A 22623-nucleotide genomic window follows, 5' to 3' on the forward strand; every position below is an offset into this window, starting at 1 on the left:
CCCCTACCTACGTCCATGTAAAAAAATTAGTTAAAAAAAATGTTGAGAAATATGGCATTCAATGTTCAAGTTTGTTATTCATAGTAGATTTAGACATTCGTACTGACTACATTGTTTAACTTTATTTTATGCCTAAAAAGAACCATATTATGCTTTGGAAATAATTACCATAAAACAAATTCAAATCACATATTATAATGTCACTCATAACAGAGTAAGCTGTTATTTAAGTTTTTTGAGAAAGTGTAGGTACATATTTATAGGTATTTAGAGTGTATGCACATTTTTGCAAATTTTGTAAAACGGTGTGAGTGTGACTTGAAATGAAGGGGTGACTTGAAAATTTCTGCAGAGCTTTAGTTAAAAAATCGCCCCATCTAGTGGCAACTAAAAATATTGATTGAGTTCCTACTGATTCTGTGCATACCTACCAATATACACGGTTTCCAGAAACACCAACTTCCAATTTAAAAGAAATCATCAAAACAAGGTAAAAAACGCAAAAAACGTACGTTTTTTATAAGTCGTATACATTCATCTGTCACGAGATTACTATACACAACTGAGAGCTACGTACATTTTTTTTGTAAAGTCCAAATTATTCATTATTATAAAATATCCTCAAATTATTCCTCACAAAATTCCATTTACCAGTAGAATTTATTTTTACTGAATTTCCGTGATGTTAAATGAAAAATGCCGCGAAAATATGAGCGAAAGCCGGGTGTACGCCCCTATCAAAACTACAGTAAGGTGCAATTACAGATTGCAGTCGCGGCCTACTGAAGGGGTGGTAAAACACATTCCGCAAAAGGAACCTTAAAAAAATATGTTGGCAAGGTTCTGTCAGTGGAAGAAGGGGGTACATCCTGCATGTGCACGTTCCTTATAGAAATCAGCAAAATAAAAAACAGTTTCATTTTTACAATTGCTCAAGACATCTCATTGGTTAACAGCGATAAGATTGAGCAATGTTTCCGTGAGGTTTTGACATTGAGGAGGGGGGAATATAAATTCCCAGAAATGAACTGAACCACATAAATTTTGTAACTTATTAGAATTCATTCTAGTTTTTGTTAGGTACTTATTTATTTTACAAGAATTTATATTTATTTTGTTTTGCCAATTCGTTAATAGAATATATTTTTTATTTTTATCCTGAAAATAGAATCTACACCTTTTCCACTTTTATTCGAGAAGTTGTAAATTGTATTTGAGAATCGTTACTTGTATTTGAGAAAACGTCAAAGTAGATGAGAATAGTCAGTTGGATTTGAGAAAACATCAAATGTATTTGAGAATAGTCAATTGTATTTGAGAAAGTATCATTTAATTTTATTGTATTTTAGAATGTAATATTATTCCTAATGAATTATAATTAAGAATCAAATTTTATAATTCCGCTACTGTATGTAGTCCCGCAACAGCAGCAGCAGCAGCATCAGGCTATGTTGTACATGTGATTTTGTTATTGATTCTCAAATGCTTAATTTTACCATTTCTTGAATACAATTTACTACTCTCAAATTCATTTGATGCCTTCTCAAATACAAATCACTATTCTGAACTACATTTGTTGTTTTCTCAAATACATTTTACTATTCTCAAATACAATTGATACTTTCTCAAATTAACTTGATAGTTTCTCGAATAAAAGTGGAAAAGGTGTAGTAGCAGGTTTGATAAAAAAAGATGGGCACGCACATTTACCACACACCTATTTGATTGTAATGCCGTTGGTTAATTTTTCTACACAGAAAAATCTACCAAATTTTTTCAAGTCACGCCGTTTTACGGTATATATCGGACTCGTGTATAATCAACAACTTTAGGGACGCAACTATGTTACATTTGGGGTTGTGAATAAAGGCAGCGTGATAACAAAAAGAGCAGTACTTTATTAGTACATTGTAGGTTGACTGTAGCAGCGAAAACAGAACAAGCGCATGGTACGCAGAGCGATTCTGACTGCTATAGATTGCCAATGGAATGCATCATTCGCTTTCAGAGTGCTCTAGGTTTCCCAATGGAAAACGCTAGTTAGGTATAGAAGTACAAGATAGGTGGGGGAAATAATGAAAGCTGCAAATTTAATTTAACAAACTACATAATTATATTATATCGGGTCGGCGACATCTGGGTGCCATCACCGAGCGTAGTTTAATAAAGTGGTGATTTTTCACTTTTTTTCCTATCTATCTACTACTACTACGGTTTTTGGCCCGATTACCTATTTACAAACTGGTGTCGTCGGAAAGATCTTGTAAACGCGCACAACTCCTGCTTGATGGTATGTTGTAGGTATAACAATAAATAAGGTCACAAGCATCGCCTATATCGTCTTTATCAGTCGACATATTTTGACAAGTGACCTTTTATTGCTTTTGGTGTGCAAGATATCACAAAATGTATTGCCTATGACTAGTTACGCAATGGTTTGACCTATTGATCCGGATCCGGTGTACGAACTTAACTTAGACGATGATACTTAAACTTATCATTATTGTTGGTTGTGTAATTACACTGACCACATTTAAATGTAAAATTCTTTAAGGTAGTGTAATTGTGACGTTTCAAATTATCCTTGCTCTTTGAAGTGTAATTACAATTATTGCACATGAAGATATATGTACTCGTACAGACGTAAAAACTACAATATTGTACATCGGGTCATTGTAAATAAACAAAATGGCAGCCTTATCCCACCAATACTAATTATAATGTGCTGCCACCAGAGGTCGTACCTATACTGTTAATCTTAATTATGAATAATTGCCTTCATAATAGTGTTGTGTTCCAAACGCAAACCGCAAAATCAACAAAAAAAAAATAACAAAGCACTGCAACCACAATTTAATTTGAAAGTAACCAAAACAACTCAATTTACACTGGGTGCATTAGTAGGTCATGAATTTGAACATGTGGAGGAGTAGATAGAACATAAACAACTGCATCAGCTACATCCTTTGGTTCCAAATAAGGCGACTTGCTTAATACCTTCTCATCTTCAACAAGATTAGATGCCGTTCTGAAGTCAGTTCGAACAGCTCCCGGACTTATACTCTAAAATAATGTTTTTGGGTTAGTTACTTGACCGTTACATTTAGTACACATACAGAAATTTTAATTTTACTTCCGATAGAATTTAATTCCTGTCTTAGGGTCTCAGTGAGGGCTGTTACCGCGAACTTGGTGGCCGGGTAGACGTTGGTAACAACTCTGGTGGATACTCGGTGACCTGCCAAGCTGTTTATATGAATAATATGGCCATCGATCTTGTTAGCTCTCATATCCTTAACAGCCTCCCGTGTGGCGATGCACAATCCCAAGACGTTCGTGTCGAAGGTTTCCCTCCACTGCTCGGTGTTACCATCGGTGAGGTTGGTGTTACGTTTAATCCCGGCATTATTAATGAGTATGCTGATCGGGCCCACGTTTTTCTTGATCCATTCGAAGCTGCTTAAAATATCCTCTTCCTTACTGATGTCGGCTTTAACCGCATAAATCTTGCCAGTTTTTACAGACTTCGCAATTTCGTCGATCTTTTCCTTGCGCCTCGCCAAGCCGACCACCTGTAATCAGAAAAAGTTGCTCGTGATTGTATCTTAATTTATGCCATTTACCTTCACTCCTTTTTCGGCCAGCTCTTTTACAATCGCCGCGCCGATTCCGGCACTCGCCCCCGTTACTACGGCAACTTTTCCAACCCAACGTTCCATTGAGAGCACCATTTTTGAGGAATGTTCCTTGTGGGGTAACAACTAACAACTAGAAGTGTTCTAAAAATACGTTCGAGACGATAACAGTATGACCCTACTAATTGATAAGGTGTCGTCAACCACCAAGGCCATAGTGCATATTGTAATCTGTGTGATGCTATTCTTATTACACAAATACCAGCCACAGCTTACGATAGTAAGTGAGCTGTGTACCAGCTATAACAAAATAATAATAAAATATTAATTGTGTTCCTACTCGACGACTACAACCATTACTTTCTTGTACGTATGGTTGACGTACCATCTAGGAGGATTGACATCAGTTGACATAATATGCAAGCGAGAAAATTGGGCGCAATCAGCGGACAGCAGCGGCTAATTTTTAATATTATTTTTGAGCGGGCGGGCATTGATTATTACATAATCAATGGGGCGGGGTTTCAGCTAGGTTCGCCAACTGTTTTAAGTATGAGAACTGTCGGGTTGGCAGACTAAAAAGAGCGGGATTTTGGACAAAAAAGCGGGACGCTGAATTCCGTTTGGAGAAAACGTAAGTGAAACAAATTTTAAAAATAAACAATATATTTTCTTCCGATACAAAACAAAAAAATCTGGTAAAAATAATATAAATATGCTATTTGAAGTAAAAAAACATAAAGTAAAACTTTTTTCTATTTCTTTACTTTAACAACAACTCGAAAATTACAAAATGTGTAGGTACTTACTTATACGCATTAAAGACATAAGAAGGAACTTTATTGATGAAGGACTCCATAAATATTGCTTATTGGAACAATGAAGTGAATTGACACTCACAGTTTTTATTATTTTTTATAAAATAATAAAATAAAATAAAAAAACAAAAAAAAATAAAAATAAAAAAAATAAATAAAAAACAAAAACAATCACTCAAACATTTATGGAGTCCTTCATCGACAAAGTTTCAAACTCGGATCTCTTCGGAAAACTCTACTAGCTGAATTTTACACTTAAAATAATAAAAACTTGAGTCCCAATTCACTTCATTTTTCCACATAAGAAGGAACTTTAGGTAAGTAGTTATTTTTTTTACTTAAAGCTGTATTTGTTTTTAGTTTTAGCAGCATGTAATAAAGCTTTGTTCTTCAGGCAATAGTCAAAAAATTCTGAACATGGAAGTCTACTGTCTACTGTGAGTCTATTTCTATTTTCTGTCCAAGCATTTTCAGATAGAGAAAAAATCCTTTCCGTTGCAGCATTGGAAGGAGGCATTGATGCCAAAAATTGGAAAACAATAAAAATATCTTTCAAGCGGCGGTTGCCGGCGACGCGACGCTTTTGTTCGACGTCCCGCCAAACATTTAAGCAAGACGCGGAACACTTTGTATAAAAAGCGGGACAGTTGGCAATCCTAGTTTCAGCCAAGGCTGCTCTACCAACCCACTATAAATACCCATGCCCGAACCTGGATTCGAACCAGGGACCCTTAGTACCGTAGCCGAGGTTCAACTCAACTGCGCCACATGAGGCGGGGGTTCACACAGTAAATTCGCTGAACGGCTACGCTAAGAATCAGCTTTTTATCAGCAGCTGTGCTGGCTGTGCACTATTTAGTCAGCGGGAGTTTCTTATACGCTTACTTCTGATTTGTCGCTGTTGTCCGCTGACAGCGCCCATCGTGTCACTTACGAGCACGCACCCACACAAGCAACTTTGTGAGGTGCGTTCGTTTATGGGTTATGATCACCCATTTTGCTCTAAAGCATTCTTTTATCTTTATTGGTGGACCAGAAAAAGTATTGACATCGTAGTTTTTTTATTACAAAAAAGAGAGAAAAGGAGCTAACTCCATGACTCCATCCAAACATTCCATCTCATGAGAGTGACCACGTAGTCATTTTAATTTTAACCTAAAAATTAGGTTTTCCCGCCTTTGTGTCACGAGCGCTTACAGAGTCTTATGCCCAAGTGAACGTTCACTTGGCCATAAAGCATGCGTCATTTACTTAGGTGCCCCTTCCCCTTAAAAAAAGTTCAAATGTTAATCATTGAGTGAACGATTCCTTCCCCGAGTTCCTTCTCTAAGGCCACAACTGTCTATAGTACATGTCACCTTGAATTTACAGTACAGGGTTTTTATGGTTGAGGATCACATTTTTGAGAGCTGACAACCACTCAATTATTAGGAGGGGTAAGTTGCATCTTTTTTTTAATGGCGATCACGAAAGCATCGTTCCGTAAATGTTTGTTGTTTTTATGTGTTATTTAATGGAGGTAGGTAGTAATCTTTGAATTTATTTATAATGTATTTGTGTTTTGCCGTTGTATGCAAAATTTCATATTTTTTGTGAGTTTTAATCCTTGATTTTGAGGACGACTTGATTTAACCTCAATGCAAATTCATGTGTTTGATACCGTTAACCTTTTGTTACATGTATTTTTGATTATTCTTTGTGTGTATGTGTACTGACTTGTTGTTTCTAAACTAACATTTTCGCCATGAAGAGACGGATCACAAAAGTGATAAGAATTGTAACCGAATTAGTTACGGCACTCAATGCTGGGACTGCCCTCGATTCTCAACTATAGACTTGGAAAACCCGAACGAGGGTCCATAATTTACTACCTATCTCGAGGACGAGATTCTGGTAATAAAAAAACTCTTCGGCTTAGAAACTATGTGTGATATATGAGTTGCAATTCACTGATTACCACATATTTTATCGTAAATTTGAATTTGTCTTACAAAGCCGCATGTACTTTTCCATCTTCCACTCAGAAGGATTTTATTGAATCTGAGATGGGTCAGATCCTTGTGTTTAACTTTGACTGTGACCAATTTGGATTTATTAATCAAATGTCAAGATTGTTGAATATTTGCACTTGACTTGAATATGTAGTATACCTCCTCGTTTTGAAATCACATGTGCGTTGCAGGTAAAAGTGCAGGTATATTTTTGTTTTTATGTTCTTAGAAAGTCCTTAGAAAAGAGCCACCTTGCTGATACCCAAACCCAATTGCTAATCGATTCTTGTAACCCTTGACATGTGATAACTGAATATTGGCTTTGTGTCAAACTTTTCCAAAGTCGGTTTTTTCACCTCGCTCGAAGCTTTTATGCTATTCTTTATATTGTCGTTATAATTATATGTTATGCGTTATTACAAACTACACAATTGAATATTAATTTGTCGACTGGTTTTTTTTTCTTGGCAGGCCTTTTTTTCCTCAGTCTATTCCTGTTTTTACTCTGTGAACTACCATTTTCATAGTTTATTCTTGCAATGTAATTTATTTCGATCTTTCACAATCTGAATAATAATAACGGTCATTATTAAACAAATAATTCACAATTTCATTGTTTTATAATATTTTACGATTTTTCATTACCGTACTTCAGGTCAAACCGTTGTGCTTTCAACCGGGGGTTGGAACCGGTACCGCAACCGATTGCATTTATAGACCCTTCACTTGGACCCAGAACCGTTATTTAAGAAGTTATGATAACCGGAACCGACACCGGTACCGGTAAAGGACAAAGGACCGGTATTTTTAGGTAGAGTAGACACGTTCCGCTTATTAATTCAATTTGCTAATATATGTAGCAAACGAAAAGCATCTAGAGAATTCTAGAGTCAGCATTAGATAGCCTGGGTTCAATTCCCCGCAGATGCAGATTTTTTAAATTTTATATTCGCGATTCAGATTAACCCTAGAGCCGCTGATGTAATTTGCAAATGGCGTGTATTGTTGTGAGCGGTTTGTAAACATTGACAGTGAATTGAATTCATCATGTCGTTTTTGAGACGTGAAAATATAACCCCTTTATCCTATCCTAACTGAAAAGAGGTTTTCGTAAGAACCCGAGGCGGTCTTGAATTACGCAATTATTAACTTAATTTTCTAATTACAAATAAAGATCACCAATTTATAATTCAATTTCTAACGCACTAACAACTCGCCGACATTCCCTTACATGGATTATGCTCTAAAGTTACCGAGAGATAGCGGAAGCTACCAACATACTACAGCATGAGTACAGCGTGTTGTCATTAAAGGTAGCCACAGACGTACAGTTTTTCGTCAAGACAAAGCTGTTCAATCGAGATCTTCAGCATGTCCTTTAAATAAGGGTGCACCACACACGGACTGATATTAGGCATACGTCAATTCCTGACTCGTATACAGGCTATTCCTAAATATGATGTGACAGTTATATAAACGAATAGGTCTGCAAACGATTCGTTACCGATTTACAGGGTGCAGTTTTTGAGATATTTCGTTAAATTTTGAAATTACGCTGAAAGGCTTACATCACTGGTCATATTAATAATAATGAGAATCTACAGGGTGTTTTTTTAGGAGTCTAGTACAGTCAATCGGCAGCCTCAAGGTTTACAGCAGATACGGTGAAGAAAATCTCAGGGATTGGACTGCGCAATCAAAACCTTGAGGGAAACTTTACCTCTGTGGTTACTTTTATGCACAAGGCATATTGCGCGTGTCACGTGACAGTTGTGAGTTGCAGAAAATGTCATAAGAAACATTGTAATAGCACAATTATATTGTATCCCAACGTCTGAGAGTAGCGACAGCTATGTAGTTACTAGAAACGCTTTCATGGGTCAACCTATAAAGTGAATAACTTTAATTCAGCGCAAAGTACAACGATCATTGATATCCGTTATCAAATATGTGTTTGTTCTAATCTCTGATATATAATCTCCTCCAACGTGCACATGGTCCCGTATATCAGTTTAACAACATGAACAGATGGGAAGGTAAGGTGGCTATCGTGACCGGCACCACTTCGGGGATCGGATCCGTAATTGCCGAACGATTGGTGGATGTTGGGTTGACAGTAGGTACTCTCTTACGGCAAACAATGACTTCATTAGGATTTTCAGGTTGTAGGACTGGCCAGGCGTAAAGAACTAGGAGAGGAATTGGCTCGGACTCTCGAAGGAAGAAAGGGAAGGTACTACCATTTAACAGCCGACGTTGCCAAGGAGGAGGATGTACTAAACGCTTATAAATGGATTGGGGAGAATTTGGGTCCCGTCCATGTTCTGGTGAATAATGCGGGAGTGTTGAGGCCTACAAGTCTGTGTGACGGAAACACGACCGATTGGAAGAGTATGCTCGATCTCAACGTTGTGGGACTATGCATGATGACCAGGGAAGCAGTGAGATGTATGAAGGCTAACAAAGTCGATGGTCACATAGTGCATATCAACAGTACCAGCGGTCACACGGTTCCAGTACCGGTAGCAGCCCACGTTTACGCAGCCAGCAAGTTTGGTGTAACTGCCCTAACAGAGGCTTTAAGGCAGGAACTGGTGGCAGGTGGAAGCCGGATAAAAATTTCGGTAGGGTTTTCGAATAGTTTCCACAGAAAAATCGCCATTTTTTCAGTAGAGCGTTAGCCCTGGGCTTACCGAATCGGAGGGAAATCCGCTGCCTCGCGAAGTACTGGCAAACATACCGATGTTGAAGGGGAAGGATGTTGCAGATGCGATTTCTTACATCATTTCGACACCGCCACACGTCCAGGTATTTAACCGATTTTAAGTACTTTTAAGCGTAAAAGTCGTTTGAATTTTAGGTTCATGATATCGTGTTGAGGGCCATTTTTTAACGGTCGCCGCCAAGATTTTTAGATAGAAATTAAAGTTAACTGCAATGCAGAAGATGTAGTTTTATTGGTTCAAAAGGTCCAACCTAGTTGCATCTCTTTTCAATTGTTGTGGTCTGTAAGTGCCTGTTGGTAGGTAGGGTATTTCTTATGGTAATAATTCCATGGCTGATTATGATTGAAACCAAATTCGTTTGTTTATTGTCTCTCATAGTCACCATCGACACGGCCATGGAATTATTTCCATAAGAAATACATTGTTAACTTCAAAGCAAAAATACAAGGTTTATTCCCAAACACTAAATGTTTGGTATCGCTGGTTTTGAAATTGTTCTCTATCGAGTGACGGAAAAATCCAGTATAGCGCCCATTTAAAATAAGAAAGTTGATGGTGAAAATCGCCATTTTGAAAAATTTTTTCTTACACTTGTTGAATTTATCCCGTTGAATTTTGCAACTTTTATTTGAAACTTTTTTCAATAGCTCTCTTTGTTACTAAAATAACTGAACTTTTTAAAAATGTCGATTTTCACTTTTTTCTAATTATCTACGAAACGATTAATTTTTTCGAAATATGCCATCGGAATATCCATAAGCATAAAAAACTACACAACTTTGCCGATTTAACCGAATCTTTAAGTATAGATAATAATAACAAAGATAGCCATGTTATCCTACTCAATTGAAGACACTCTGTATGTCATTTCCAAGAAACACTCTAATTTTGTTATGACCGATTTCGACCAAACTTTAAGGGTTGGTGTAACTCATACATACTCGTATCTCGGTCAAGCTCGTAAATCGGCCAATTCCGCCATATTGGATCAAAATGGCGCACATTTAAAAAATATACCTTCACCTGATCGGCCGAGCCGAAAGGGATTTTTAAATTCTTCAATTATATTGTTGGTTCATCGACATCCCCAGAATCTATTTATTTATTTCCTAATCCTTCAGCTTTTAAATCATTTTGTTGCTTAGAGATCTATCAATGTTTTAGTTTTTTAAAAATTTTCAAATTCTTTGGATTGTACAGTTTTCTAAGCTCATTCAGTTTCGTTAAATTCAGATTATTCATATATGGTGGGTTTATCATTAGTTCACTATGATTAGGTCATTAAAAAATATCCAATAGAAACAAAGGTTTATTGAGCATTGCTAATAGCAGAATGCTCGACACTGAGGAAAATTCCCATCTCTGCCACATACGAAAAATTCTTACCTCAGCCCAGGTTCGAACACCCGACCTCCGGCTATGTAGCCGAACACTCTTATATTACTGAGCTACATAGATAATAGTTTTATACATTTATGTATGTATTATATAATATATTATTAAAGATCCTTGAGGTCGTTTATAATTTTGTATTGCTGTTCGTCTGCCGAATCAAAAAATTTGTTTTGCGCATGCGCAGTCGGTGGTATTGTAAAAATGATGTATGCGTGAAGATCTCGAGGATCGTTCGGTATTCAGTTGTATCGGATTTTCATCATGACGTTTGTATAAAATATAATTTCCAAAAAATTGTAGGAAAGATGTACCTAAATAAAATATTTTGGCGCTAAAGCGAGATCTACTACGGCTCTAGAAGAATCCATACAGTCGACTGGAGGCGAGAGGCGAAAAAATACACCGTCGATTACGTACGCCCGCGAAGGTTTCTGATCTAATAAACCTGCGCGAGATCGGCCAAAACCTGGAGTGGGACATTATTTTTATTTTGCATTTATTTTTGAGTGGGCGGGATTTCAGTCAAGGCTGCCCAACCCACTATACATTTACAAATATCCATGCCCGAACCCGGATTCGAACCAGAGACCCTTAGCACCACAGTCCAGCTTTAATTGAACTGCGCCACACGGGCCGGCACTGGTGATAGGAGGTACGAAATTCGCCGGGTTTACTAGTATGGTCTAAAAGCGGGTTACTATATCCTCCGTTGTTTTTCCGAAGACTTTAGAAACTTTAGAAATCATTTCCGGTTGACGAATAAAGCTATCGAGATTACTCATTGTCCGGAATAACATTTCCAGTATACCACCGTGCCCATCTAAGACCCCTTGGATCATAATAATTTTGCCATGAAAGATACCGAAAAAAGTCTTAGAGAAAAATTGTACACAATATATGTATTTCTGTGTTTCTAAAATATTTAATATAAATATAAATATTTTTTATCGCCAGGGGCGTACTGTATTCCAGTGGTGTATCAAACTTGAGTTTTTTTAATAGAACACCCCCTATTTTTATGCATTTCGACTGATACAAACAAAACCCTAAGAAAATTTCGGAAAAAAAAGCAAACTAACGTATACCTTCTTCATGATTCCTTCGACTACCACACTGTATTTTGTTCCGCTTTTATACCGCTTCCGAAAGCCCGTACCATACCGATTGAATTACCTACCAGATCAAATCAGCAAAGGACGCTGCGGGGTTCCGTCACATTTAAAGCCTGCGATCCCGGCATTGCATTCCCTACTTTGCACTTTTCTCCTTTTCATTTATTTTATTTGTTTATGGTGCACAAAACACCCGTCCCGCTAGCTGAAACGTGGAATTATTTTCATTTCTCCTCCTACATCTCCAGCATTCGCTACAAAGCCAAGTCCTAATATTAACCTGAATTGATAATTTGAAATACTTCCGTAAATCCCAAAGAATTAATTAGAAAGAAACTTTGGCCCATATGAATAAAAGGAAGCAAATGCTTATACTTGCAAAATTCAAAGTAAATACTCGTAATTGCTCCTTCACACTGGGCGATTTAGCAGCGCTTCTGAGCAGCAGGACAGGACGCAGTGCAGCGCTGCTAAACCATGCTAAACAGACCAGTATGAAGGGGCAGTTACGAGTATTTACTTTGAATTTTGTAAGTATAAGCATTTGCTTCCTTTTATTCATACGGCCCTTTGATTTACACTGTGAACAAATCGAAAAATATGAACATGAAAACTCTATCTGGGCCGTACAATGGATTCAAATAAACACGCCATGACAAAAAAAATTATTCCAAAACACTTACGCAGAAAATCATCAAGAAAAAAATTGAAATAAGGAGGGGCACAAGCCCGTATTTACATTTACCCCACACGCAAGTGTTCGATTACAACTAAATAAAAAAAAACTTAAAATTACTTACAGTTTTTTTAATAATCTATAATCTGGTCAAAATGCGATCTGTATGCACTAACAAAAACACTCGTTGACAGCTTCAGGAAACTTCATTTCTTTGCTATTACACTGAATTCAATCACCCGATCTGTTGTGTTGAATCTCTTTCTTATGGTTATACAGACGCATAACACTTTAAACTTTTGTGGTGAACAGCTCCGTCTTTTCCTTATTTTTCCTATTTAAAAAAAACGCCACTTCCACTATACCATCATACCCCTACTTCCGCCAATTTCAAATGTAACACCAATACAGAACGCTTGCTATGTCCCCTCTTCCATAACAAAATTACCTTCAAAAGAAATCGTACCACATCCTTTGTTATAGGTGCCAAACACACATGCGTCCATTAATTTTCGTAATAACAACGTCCTTATCGTACACAAACTGGTAGCTATTAAATGCACCAATTTACACATTTACAATTTAAATAAAAAATTTACATTTTAATTGTGCAATTAAAAACAATTGTAAAATAGACAATAAAGTAACAAATTCCAATGAAATAAACCAATTCTGTGCTTATTCGTAATGAAATCCTGCATATTTAAATTATATTAAAGCATTCGCATATACAGGGTGACCCGGTATTATCTTCGGTATTATATCACGGCCACCTGACGTTGTTTTCACAGTAGATTGCTTAGGGTTTTCAATCTACCGATTTTTATTTTCAAATAAAACTTTACCTACATTCACAGTATATATACTTTATACTAGCACACAAGGTGTTACATTTGAGTTGTTCCAAAACAATAATGTTACTTAAATAAACAGGGAATCGCATGTGTCGTTTGGAAGCTACCCTTAAAAAGTTCTTAAAATTGAATCCTTTTCGAGAACCATACAGTGCACCGTGTTTTTGAATAGGGTACCTATATTGGGTATGCACTTTTCGATTTTCGAGACCGCATAACAAAATGAACGATGCCTATTATTAGTTAGGTTTTTCTATCGGCACATACTTAAAAACGTTATTCGCGTACTGTACAAGAAATTGACTTAGAATTTCTTCAAATTCAGGCTGAGTTTCGTAAAAGAACACGTGCCAATTTTCGTTTAGAGCCCTATTGAACACGTCGGTCAGTTCTTTTTGGCCTTGAAAGATGTCTTGCATATCGTACGTGACCAGAGCTGGATCTAATTTTGCTGTGAACGTATTGATCCTGAAACGCTGCTCTCCATTTTTTTCGACAACGTCTCCATCTAGTTCTAGATCAAACGTAACGTTCTCTGTCAAAAACTCGTGGTTAGCATTGCGATTCATTTTGGGCACTTACTGAATCTGATAACAGCCTTGTCTCCACCGTTTAAAGTGAATACTAGCAAGCTTCCCTTAATATTGTAGTCCATAGTCGTGAGTATTTCTTCTGCACTCGCCAACATCGTCATGTGTATCCGACTCGATGTTATAGTTGCGCTAAAACACGGCCATTATGTAACAAAGTGCTATGAAGGGTTTCAGTACTTGACATGGTGCACAAGTGAGTCAGTGATATTGTAAACGTGAATGTCGAAAAAGTGGATGTGGAGGCCCCCCTTCTCCACGGCAGCACTTGAAATTTGCAAAGGGTCCAGAGGCGGCGCGTCAATTTCAGGAAGCCCTAGAACGAAGATTTAGTAAATCGAAACGGTTTGCACACGAACCGTTCTTCATCTGATGCACTGCACTCGTAACGGCGTCGGTTAGGCATTCGTTGAGATTGGGACCAAAGTGATCGCATAACTTAAAATTGGATGCTAAAATATTATTAATTGAGTGGTGAGTTAGGGACAAGGTAGGTACTCACGTAACTTTTTACATGAGGTCAGAAAAATTAAAATGGAAAGTACCACTACGCGGATCTTCATCGTAAAACAGGTTTGCGTGGGGTACGATTCTATGGTGGAATAATTTCAATCTCCATTTCTATGTAGAGGAAGGCTATGGGTATTTTTATTCATTATGTTGTTGTTAACATTGTTGATCTTGAAAATTCAAAATCATGGGAAAATTTTGATAAATATAACATCTAACACATCACACAAAGGATCAAAGATTGTAAATTTTAAAAAATTTATTTCAAAAATCACTAGTAGGTACTACGTTTTAATTTTTAGAAAACCCTTATCAAGGGTGTCCTGGTGCACAAAGCACATGATCGTGTGACTTTAAACAGAAATATTTTTTTCCAATGCCGACACGTTTTTATTGAATTTAATCCCTAATTTTTGTGCATTAATAGGTAATTTTAATCCCTAGGGATTAAAAAAATTTTAATCCCTCATTTTTGATTTCTTGTAAAACGTTCAGAAAGTACCTATTCATTTTCTTTATTTTCAGAACAGGTAATATGAAAAGTACAATTTATAAAGGGCCTTGGTGTACATCCAGCTCTTCCTATATAATGCCAAATAACTGAGTTCTTCTCCGCCTCAACAATGGTAAAAACTCTTGACTTTTAGTTTTTGTACCTGGAATTCTAACTACCAACATCGATTCTCCATCTTCTATGTAGTCTACGTTCATTTTTAACAATTCCTCTGATCTGCAAGCTGCAACTTCCCCCAATATCCATAATTGTCACAACCATAAACTTTGGGAGCATGAGCATGCAATGTTTTACACAAACTAACCTTTATCAGCAAGTGACATCTTAGGGGATGACAGAAGCGCCTTCATATGCTTCGTCACTTTCGTCTTCAATGTTTTTAGAAGAGTTTACAGGCATTATTATCCAGAACTAACCGTGCTTCAGTTTGTCACAATTTATTAGTTGAAATTTGATTTATTTACTAGAATAGTTGGCAATGTTTCGCGGTGTGGAAACGTGCCCTTTATTACTTAAGGTTTTGACAGCCAACAAAAGCACGAACTAATTGTCTTTGTACTTTTCACCGGTTGTCGGTTAATGTAGATCTAATAACACCCCGTATATACAATAGAAGTGCACAGTTTTAATTGATGAACTTGTTTTTTAAACGTAACTAGCCACTTAAAATATTGCGCAATGAAATGCTTTGTACCTTAGAACTCAACGCTTTCGTGGTAAAAATTTAGTTTAATGAGAGCACGCTAATCCGATAACACTACGAGAGTTCGTTTCCGGTTGAAAAGTGTACACAAGTCATATGATTTGCCTTCGTTTTACGCGATCTCTAGGGCCGGCTTTACAATTACACTTTTACGGAGAATAAGATATTCCTGGAATAACTGCCATAGCAACATGTATGCCATTGGTTGACACAATGGTAACCAACGCAACCGTCGACATTTATTATAGGTATAGCTTATTCTCGGTATATACCTTCATTGTAGAATTGGTAGAATTACTCTGATCCATTAGATCTGTCACATTCGTGGGATTCTACAGATTCTTTTAATTTTTCCAAATCCATTCAACATTTTATTTTTGTCAGTCTTCCGGTTCTTCTAATTGTTCCGACTCTTCAAATTGTTCAAAACGCTTTAATCCAAATCATTTTTTGGATTCCTAAGTTTCTTTAATTCTCCAGATTCGTGTAAAAATTGTTTGGGTCAGGGAAACGGAGAAAACCATAAAATGGAAGAATCTTTACAATCGGATAAATCTAGAGAAGCTAAAAAGTCTAAGCAATCTCAGGTATCTCAAGTATTTGACAAAACAGACAGATACAAAGAGTTTGATGTCCCTACTTGAGGAATTTGACGAAACAAAAGAATCAAATGAACTTTAAAGATCTAATGGGAAGAACTTCGTCATGTACGGTGTACTTAACCCCTTGCTTCTACTCTATAATTCGTATATAGGCTAACCAAAGAGATTTTGTTAGCAGAGTCCCACCCTTGGGACTTGTCCCTCGTGCAGGATATTCAAGTCTCTCAGAGATTCCGGATCAATCACAGACTTAGATGTCGTTTGTTTGGCTACAGTATTTTCCATCCTTGTAACTGTCTCTTCAAGGCGAAAAGTGTTAGTTTACAAGCAACAAGTCAGTACACACAATCTGAAATTCGATAATTTACACGAATTTAGACGAAGGGCCAAAAACATAAATTAAATATTCGGACTGTAATGTTCCTAGGGGGGTCTATCAAGCCGACACGGAAAACGTTGACTTACCCTATACTTACGGTTGGCAACTCTGGCAAAAACTACAAGCAGAGCCACCTACCTTTCAAGTCGAAACGATGGTAGTCTCGCGGCACTTTTGAATTTGGATGACAGTCGGCTCGATATGGGTGGCACGAATGGACTCCTACGTTGTGTAGTCGGTTCTTTTATGTGTTGGGACGTGAGACATAATCGGGAAGGGAATTAAATAAAAGACAGAACTTTTGTGCGTAAGAAATGACAAGATCAAATAAATATATTAACGCACACACAAGACCATGCCAGGGAAACCTTCTACGGGACTAAAACCCTGGCACAGGCCACACAAATACATAAAATAAATCACCTACAGCAATAAAATGCAAGAGAAAATACACATAAATAAAGCATCGCAAATTGTATGATAAAAATCAGATAATCAAATCAAGTGCAATTAAACAAGTTCATAAAATCAAAATACACAAGACATCATAAATGCAGTGGAAAACATGATAAATCAATCCAGTACAAAAACACATCAAAATAACTGTACGATCAATAGAAATAACACAACTCGTCAAATAAACAAATTGCATGTACATAGGAAACATGTAAATGGTGTGGCTCTTCTCCATCCTTCAGTTAACATAATTTAATTTAACACGAAAAGTACATGTGAGAATGCCATTGGCCCATAGCAAGTATTCATGTGAAAATCGATTATCGCTCAAACAAAACATATTTTAAATAGAGGAAATGTAAATGAGAGGATCCCCCTTTCTCGCTAATGCGAGACGCTAAGAACTGCAGCCTGCGCGAGACGAGTAAGCAACAGATACAGCGAACGATCTAACTGCATTAGGTACCTACTCCACGGAGACAGAAATACCCACTCGCACACACAAACATCAAAACATCAAATAAAAGAGCCCCCCCCCCTTCGTATAGCTAACGCACAAGAACTGTAGCGAGCCACGAAACAGAAAGTAACAGATACAGCGAACAATCTAACTGTATTAGGTGCTTCCCTCACGGAATTGTTACGGGTCAATCGAACAGAGCAACATCACACCGATAATCAACTCCTCATGAATAACAGAAGTAAATTACTTAATTAAACAAAATAATGGCATAATCATCTGTACAATATGACACAAACATGATTCATCTAACGGTACACGAAACAAAGGCATGGAGTACGCCATGATTCAGATATCGTAGTTTATGCAAAATCAGCAAAATGTAAATATCACATTGTGGCAAGAAATTCAATGATTAAATATGTAGTACAAGAAAGAATAAAATGGTTACTACCTGTAAATACATCTTCAAAACACCACCACCAAAAATAATCAAGAATAATCAAAAAAAAACCGGGAAAGCGTGTGCCTTCCGTCGGCCTCGTCGCCATCTTCTCTCCATTCTCTCCTAGCTTCGTTACCAAAATCCCCTAGTATTCGGCATCTGCGCAAAACGGTCGTTGGTTATATACAGAGCATATTCTATTTTTGTTTCAGATGTAAATGTGTGTTGCCTAACCATCAGGGTGGATTATCACAGGACCCAAACCATAAATTGGGCAAACAGTAGAAGTTAACGGCGTTTTTCATACACGCGATCCAGTATTGAGGTTAAAGCATGTCAATTTCAAAAGCAAGGATTGAAAATAATAGAAAACATAAATCTTTGTATACAAAACACAAACAAATTATACAGAAATGCAAACCTACATTAAATAACCCCAAAAAAAAACTACACGATGGTCTCTCGACGACATCTTAAACAAAGATGGCCGCAACGTAAGAAGTTTTCGTTATTTCGAGACGACCGGCGCAGGTAACTTTCCCCTTCTAAAAGTCGCGCAGGTTGCCAGATCTCAAAAATTATATACAGGGTATATATACAGGGTGGAGCATTTCAACTAACAATATGGTAATCATTCCGTTTTTATGTGCTATTCGGCACATTAAGACTTGATTTCCTTTTCAAAATGTCATCATGAAGAAAATGGAGAAGAAATGTTCGAGTATTTCTTTGTTGAGGGTGCTGCTGTGTGGCTGTGGTATACCATACCCGGTACTTCGTTCCTGTCGTACTTCTCAGTAGAAGATTTGGCAATCTCCCCAAAAACTATTATGAGCTTTAAGAGAAGAACGCTTTATGGTGGGGAGTGCAGCATTACCTTTTTACAAAGGTTACCATGAGGGTGCTAAGGGAGATAGAGAAGAAATTATCGAGTCCTTCTTTGTTGAGGGTACTGCTGTGTAGGTGGAGGGTAGATATTCCATATTCCCCAGGCCCCTCGGTACTGCGTTCGTTGTCGTACTTCTTAGTAGAAGAGGATGTGGTAATCTTCTGAGGGATGCGCGCTTTATGGTGGAGAGCGTAGCACCGCAGGGTAAAAATAACGGAATATGAACATGGAAGTTTGGACAACCCCAAAAATCCTAAGATATGCTCCACCCTCTTGGGGAAATAGCCTGCAATACTCGCTTTTCACTTCATCTCCCATGATGACAGTTAATAATCTGAATAGTGTCATCAAAAAATCAATAACGTTACGTACGGACTTGCCCTTTACAATTAGTTGTTCATAGAAAGATGGTCTTATCCATGGACCGGTGGATTGGAAAGGTTGCCGTTGTAACGGGGGCGAGTGCCGGAATTGGCGCGGCGATTGTCAAGGCACTTGCCGAAAAGGGAGTCAAAGTATGACGTTTCTGACAATCGAGCACTTTATATTAATCATTAGGTCGTCGGTTTGGCTCGGCGTAAGGAGAAAATCGACGAGCTCACCAAGAGCTTAGGCGAAAAAGGCTGCAACGTTTACGCGATGAAGGCAGATGTAAGTAAGGAGGAGGATATTTTGAGCAGTTTCGAGTGTATTAAGAAAAAAATCGGTCCCATAAGCATACTCATCAATAACGCCGGTTTCAAAAGGAATACGAATCTGACCGATGGTAACACGAAGCTCTGGAGAGAAACCTTCGACACAAACGTCATGGGGTTGTGCATCGCTACGAGGGAGGCAATTAAGAATATGAGGGAATGCAAAATTGACGGCCATATTGTTCATCTGAACAGCATTGCTGGGCACCAAATTCCAACCGTGGTCGTGACGAACGTCTACCCCGCTTCAAAGTTTGCTGTTACGGCGCTCACCGAGACCCTTAGATTGGAATTGAACGCCATTGGAAGCAAAATAAAAGTTTCTGTGAGTACTTTCGGCGGCTTTCCCTTGGCACAATAACATGTTTCAGAGCGTAAGCCCATCGACTGTCCTAACAGAGTTTAGAAAAGCATCCAATTTGGTCGAAGATGAGAAAGTGTTGAGCAAAATGCCGTACTTGGACTCTACGGATATAGCCGACGCAGTTATGTACATTCTGCCCACCCCTCCTCATGTGCAGGTTCACGATATTATAATTCATCCCCTATTTAAATAAACGTTGTACATCGTCTACGTTCGAAACACGGTATTTCACTGAATAACTTTCGCGAAAGTAATTCGAGATCGTGATTATGCACAGAAATAAAATGCCAATTTCCGCTGTATACTTACAACATTTTATTTATCGCACAAGGCGCTGTACAATGAGTTATGCCACTTTCGTTTTATAAAATTATAGCATGCAGGTAACTCACACTTTGTCACCTATCTCATTTCAATTACCGCTTCTTAACGACGCGAGGCTTCTTACTAGAATTTTCACATAAAATAACGCAGGTAAAATCTTAGGTAAATTAACAGTATTTCCCGACATACTTATGTTCACGTTCGCTATGAAGCGGTATATGTGTATATTTTCCTATGTTGAACAAAATTAATTTTGAAAATAACACCGCTAAGCGACCACCTGTTATATGGGTCGCTTGAAACTAAAGAAATGAAAATTTCTGTGCGCCCACAGAAGACGCCTCTTGGAGGTGGTAAGCGTTCAGTAAAAAATAATTTTCATTCCAAAATACGTAGTATCAAAACATACAGAAGTTGAATCTTTGTATTAATGTATACAGGGTTGCTAATGGATCCCATTAAACATAATTAGTCGAAGAAGTTTTGTCAGAAGAGACAATAACTGATTAGAAAAAATTATTTTTATTTTTAAAAAAGTGAGGAGGGAGATTGGTTCAAAGAATAGAGCGTAAAATAGAGAAGCGTAGAAGAGTCATGACGTAGACATGAAGCAGACGCGCAATGACAAAAGCGTAAAGAAAGGGTTTAAGGAAAGTGTGGAAGAGGTATGAGGGATTCGCAAAAAAACGCGAAAGGGGTGTAAGAATCGTTTCCGCAATTAATTAATTTTGTAAACAGATATTGTCGTAGGTGCGCGAGTGTCGCGTACTTTAACAAGAAAATAAAGAAGTGGAAAATAGAGGGAAATATGTAAAATGGAAGAGGAAGAGGTGTAACGTGGCCTGTCGCCTTTGGCATTTCGCTCTTTCGCCGTTGCCGCTTTGTTTTGGACGTTTTGTCTGAAGTGCCATGAAGTCAATTAGTTTCCGGATATTGAAGAAAGTTAATTAGTGAATTTTAAGTACCTATCTACGTCCTGTAGAATTGAATAATCGAGTCCGAGTTGAGAAGTTTTTTGGCACTTATTCGGGAAAAAGTATGTTACCTAATAACGAAGTGAAGTTTCAGTTTAGTGTTTGTGTTTTTTGTACACATTTGGCCTGGGAATTGCAGTAAAAGACTGAATTTTTGTATGGTAATTAAGACTTTATTTAACTTGTTTGGATCGAGCGCTCATCGCGTGGTATTTGTTTCTGGCCCTGATGACTGCCAATTATTCTTACAGCGATCTCCCTATATACAATTCTTCTGACGTGTGTTTGTGATTGAACTCTTAAACGGCTGAATGGATTTGGATGAAATTATTAGTACGTGCCTCTGTGTGTCTCCGGATTGTTTAAATTCATAACTGGGTCCGATGGGATTAAAGGATTTTCTTAACTTCTTTTTTCATTCATGTCGCACTCTGCTATCATATATCTTTCAATATCGAGCGTACGCAGTCGCGTGGAAAATGTGGTTTTTGAATAAATTTGTGTGTTTGTTAAAAAGTTTTGTATTTGGATAAACCCAAGTTACGTTAATTGTTTTTTGTGAGCGCCTCTATTTAATTGAGCTAGTTAAACAGGTGTCTTTGGGTGGCAATATAAAAGCTCTACAGAAAACGATGTGATAGTCGAAGGTATGAAAAGGACAAATTTTAATGTTAAAGAATCGATAGGTACTATACGGAGTGGCGAAGTAGTAACCTGAAATAGAAAAGTGCGTGAAAAGCAAATGAGGGCGAAATCGACACAAATTTGAGACATTTTGTAAGCGTTTATTTGTGGATGCACATTAAGTGCTTTATAAATAATATGTATTACAGTATTACTGTAGGTGTGTACTTACCTTTAGTTAGAGATAAATAAATAATCTAAACAAATACAGAAAACGAGCTCCTGGGTATGGCTATAGCATGTGCAAAACCAAATTTTAAACCTGATGCTAGTTTTGCTTTTATTTAAAGTGTATATGTATGAAATTTCATTTAAATCCCTTCATAAATAAGAACGTTGGCACTGCGCATGCGCAAAACATAATTTTGAAACTGGCTTTAAATTTGCTTTTATGCCAAGTGGCTATGTATCAAATTTCACTTAAATACCATCATAAATAAAAAAGTTTGCAATTCGGTTTATAAATGGTCGAATGCGAAAAGGGCACTGTGAATGTTGATTGATTAGGCTCAATTTTTGGAATTGCGTTTTATATGGCGAAAGCTATACGCATATTGAATTTCATGCAATTCGGTTCATAATTCACGGAGATGTCAAAAGGGCCTTCCTTATTTTTTGGGCTACATTGCCAATTCACGAACTCCGATCTAGAAATTTGATAAAGAATCCACATGCAAAATTTTATCGTAATCGGTACATTCGATATCGAGATATCGTGCTAACGGACGGACAGACGGACAGACAGACAGACAGACGGGCAGACACTGCAAAATTATAAATTCGCTAGGAGCTCGTTAATAAATTGACAAGTTCGTCTGACAAGTGAC

The 22623-nt window shown here is 37.4% G+C and overlaps 4 protein-coding genes across 5 annotated transcripts; 2 read left to right on the forward strand and 2 right to left on the reverse strand.

Moving 5' to 3' along the window:
- Window positions 1-2837: 2837 nt before the first annotated feature.
- On the reverse strand, window positions 2838-3920 carry LOC116163329 (farnesol dehydrogenase-like). Its single transcript, XM_031477216.1, has 3 exons — window positions 3624-3920; window positions 3117-3572; window positions 2838-3063 (listed from the first exon to the last, which is right to left on the reverse strand). The coding sequence occupies exons 1-3, from the start codon at window positions 3729-3731 to the stop codon at window positions 2884-2886; spliced, it is 744 nt and encodes a 247-aa protein (XP_031333076.1). The 5' UTR covers window positions 3732-3920; the 3' UTR covers window positions 2838-2883.
- A 4370-nt stretch (window positions 3921-8290) lies between these two features.
- On the forward strand, window positions 8291-9608 carry LOC116163330 (farnesol dehydrogenase-like). Its single transcript, XM_031477217.1, has 4 exons — window positions 8291-8560; window positions 8607-9068; window positions 9118-9252; window positions 9305-9608. Exons 1-4 carry the CDS (start codon window positions 8465-8467, stop codon window positions 9335-9337), a joined length of 726 nt encoding a protein of 241 aa, XP_031333077.1. The 5' UTR covers window positions 8291-8464; the 3' UTR covers window positions 9338-9608.
- A 3072-nt stretch (window positions 9609-12680) lies between these two features.
- LOC116164717 lies at window positions 12681-14387 on the reverse strand. 2 transcript variants are annotated; one of them, XM_031478928.1, is made up of 5 exons: window positions 14300-14387; window positions 14157-14249; window positions 13978-14113; window positions 13790-13929; window positions 12681-13742 (listed from the first exon to the last, which is right to left on the reverse strand). In XM_031478928.1, the coding sequence occupies exons 1-5, from the start codon at window positions 14358-14360 to the stop codon at window positions 13447-13449; spliced, it is 726 nt and encodes a 241-aa protein (XP_031334788.1). In that variant the 5' UTR covers window positions 14361-14387; the 3' UTR covers window positions 12681-13446. The 2 variants fall into 2 exon arrangements, with proteins under 2 accessions (XP_031334788.1, XP_031334789.1); XM_031478929.1 differs by having other exon boundaries at window positions 14305-14373.
- A 4787-nt stretch (window positions 14388-19174) lies between these two features.
- LOC116165177 (farnesol dehydrogenase-like) lies at window positions 19175-20097 on the forward strand. The gene is made up of 3 exons (XM_031479488.1): window positions 19175-19270; window positions 19314-19775; window positions 19822-20097. The coding sequence occupies exons 1-3, from the start codon at window positions 19175-19177 to the stop codon at window positions 20005-20007; spliced, it is 744 nt and encodes a 247-aa protein (XP_031335348.1). The 3' UTR covers window positions 20008-20097.
- The last annotated feature ends 2526 nt before the right edge of the window (window positions 20098-22623 follow it).

This window comes from Photinus pyralis, unplaced genomic scaffold (assembly GCF_008802855.1).
Source record: "Photinus pyralis isolate 1611_PpyrPB1 unplaced genomic scaffold, Ppyr1.3 Ppyr1.4_LG2, whole genome shotgun sequence".
Classification (NCBI taxonomy): Eukaryota; Metazoa; Arthropoda; class Insecta; order Coleoptera; family Lampyridae; genus Photinus; species Photinus pyralis.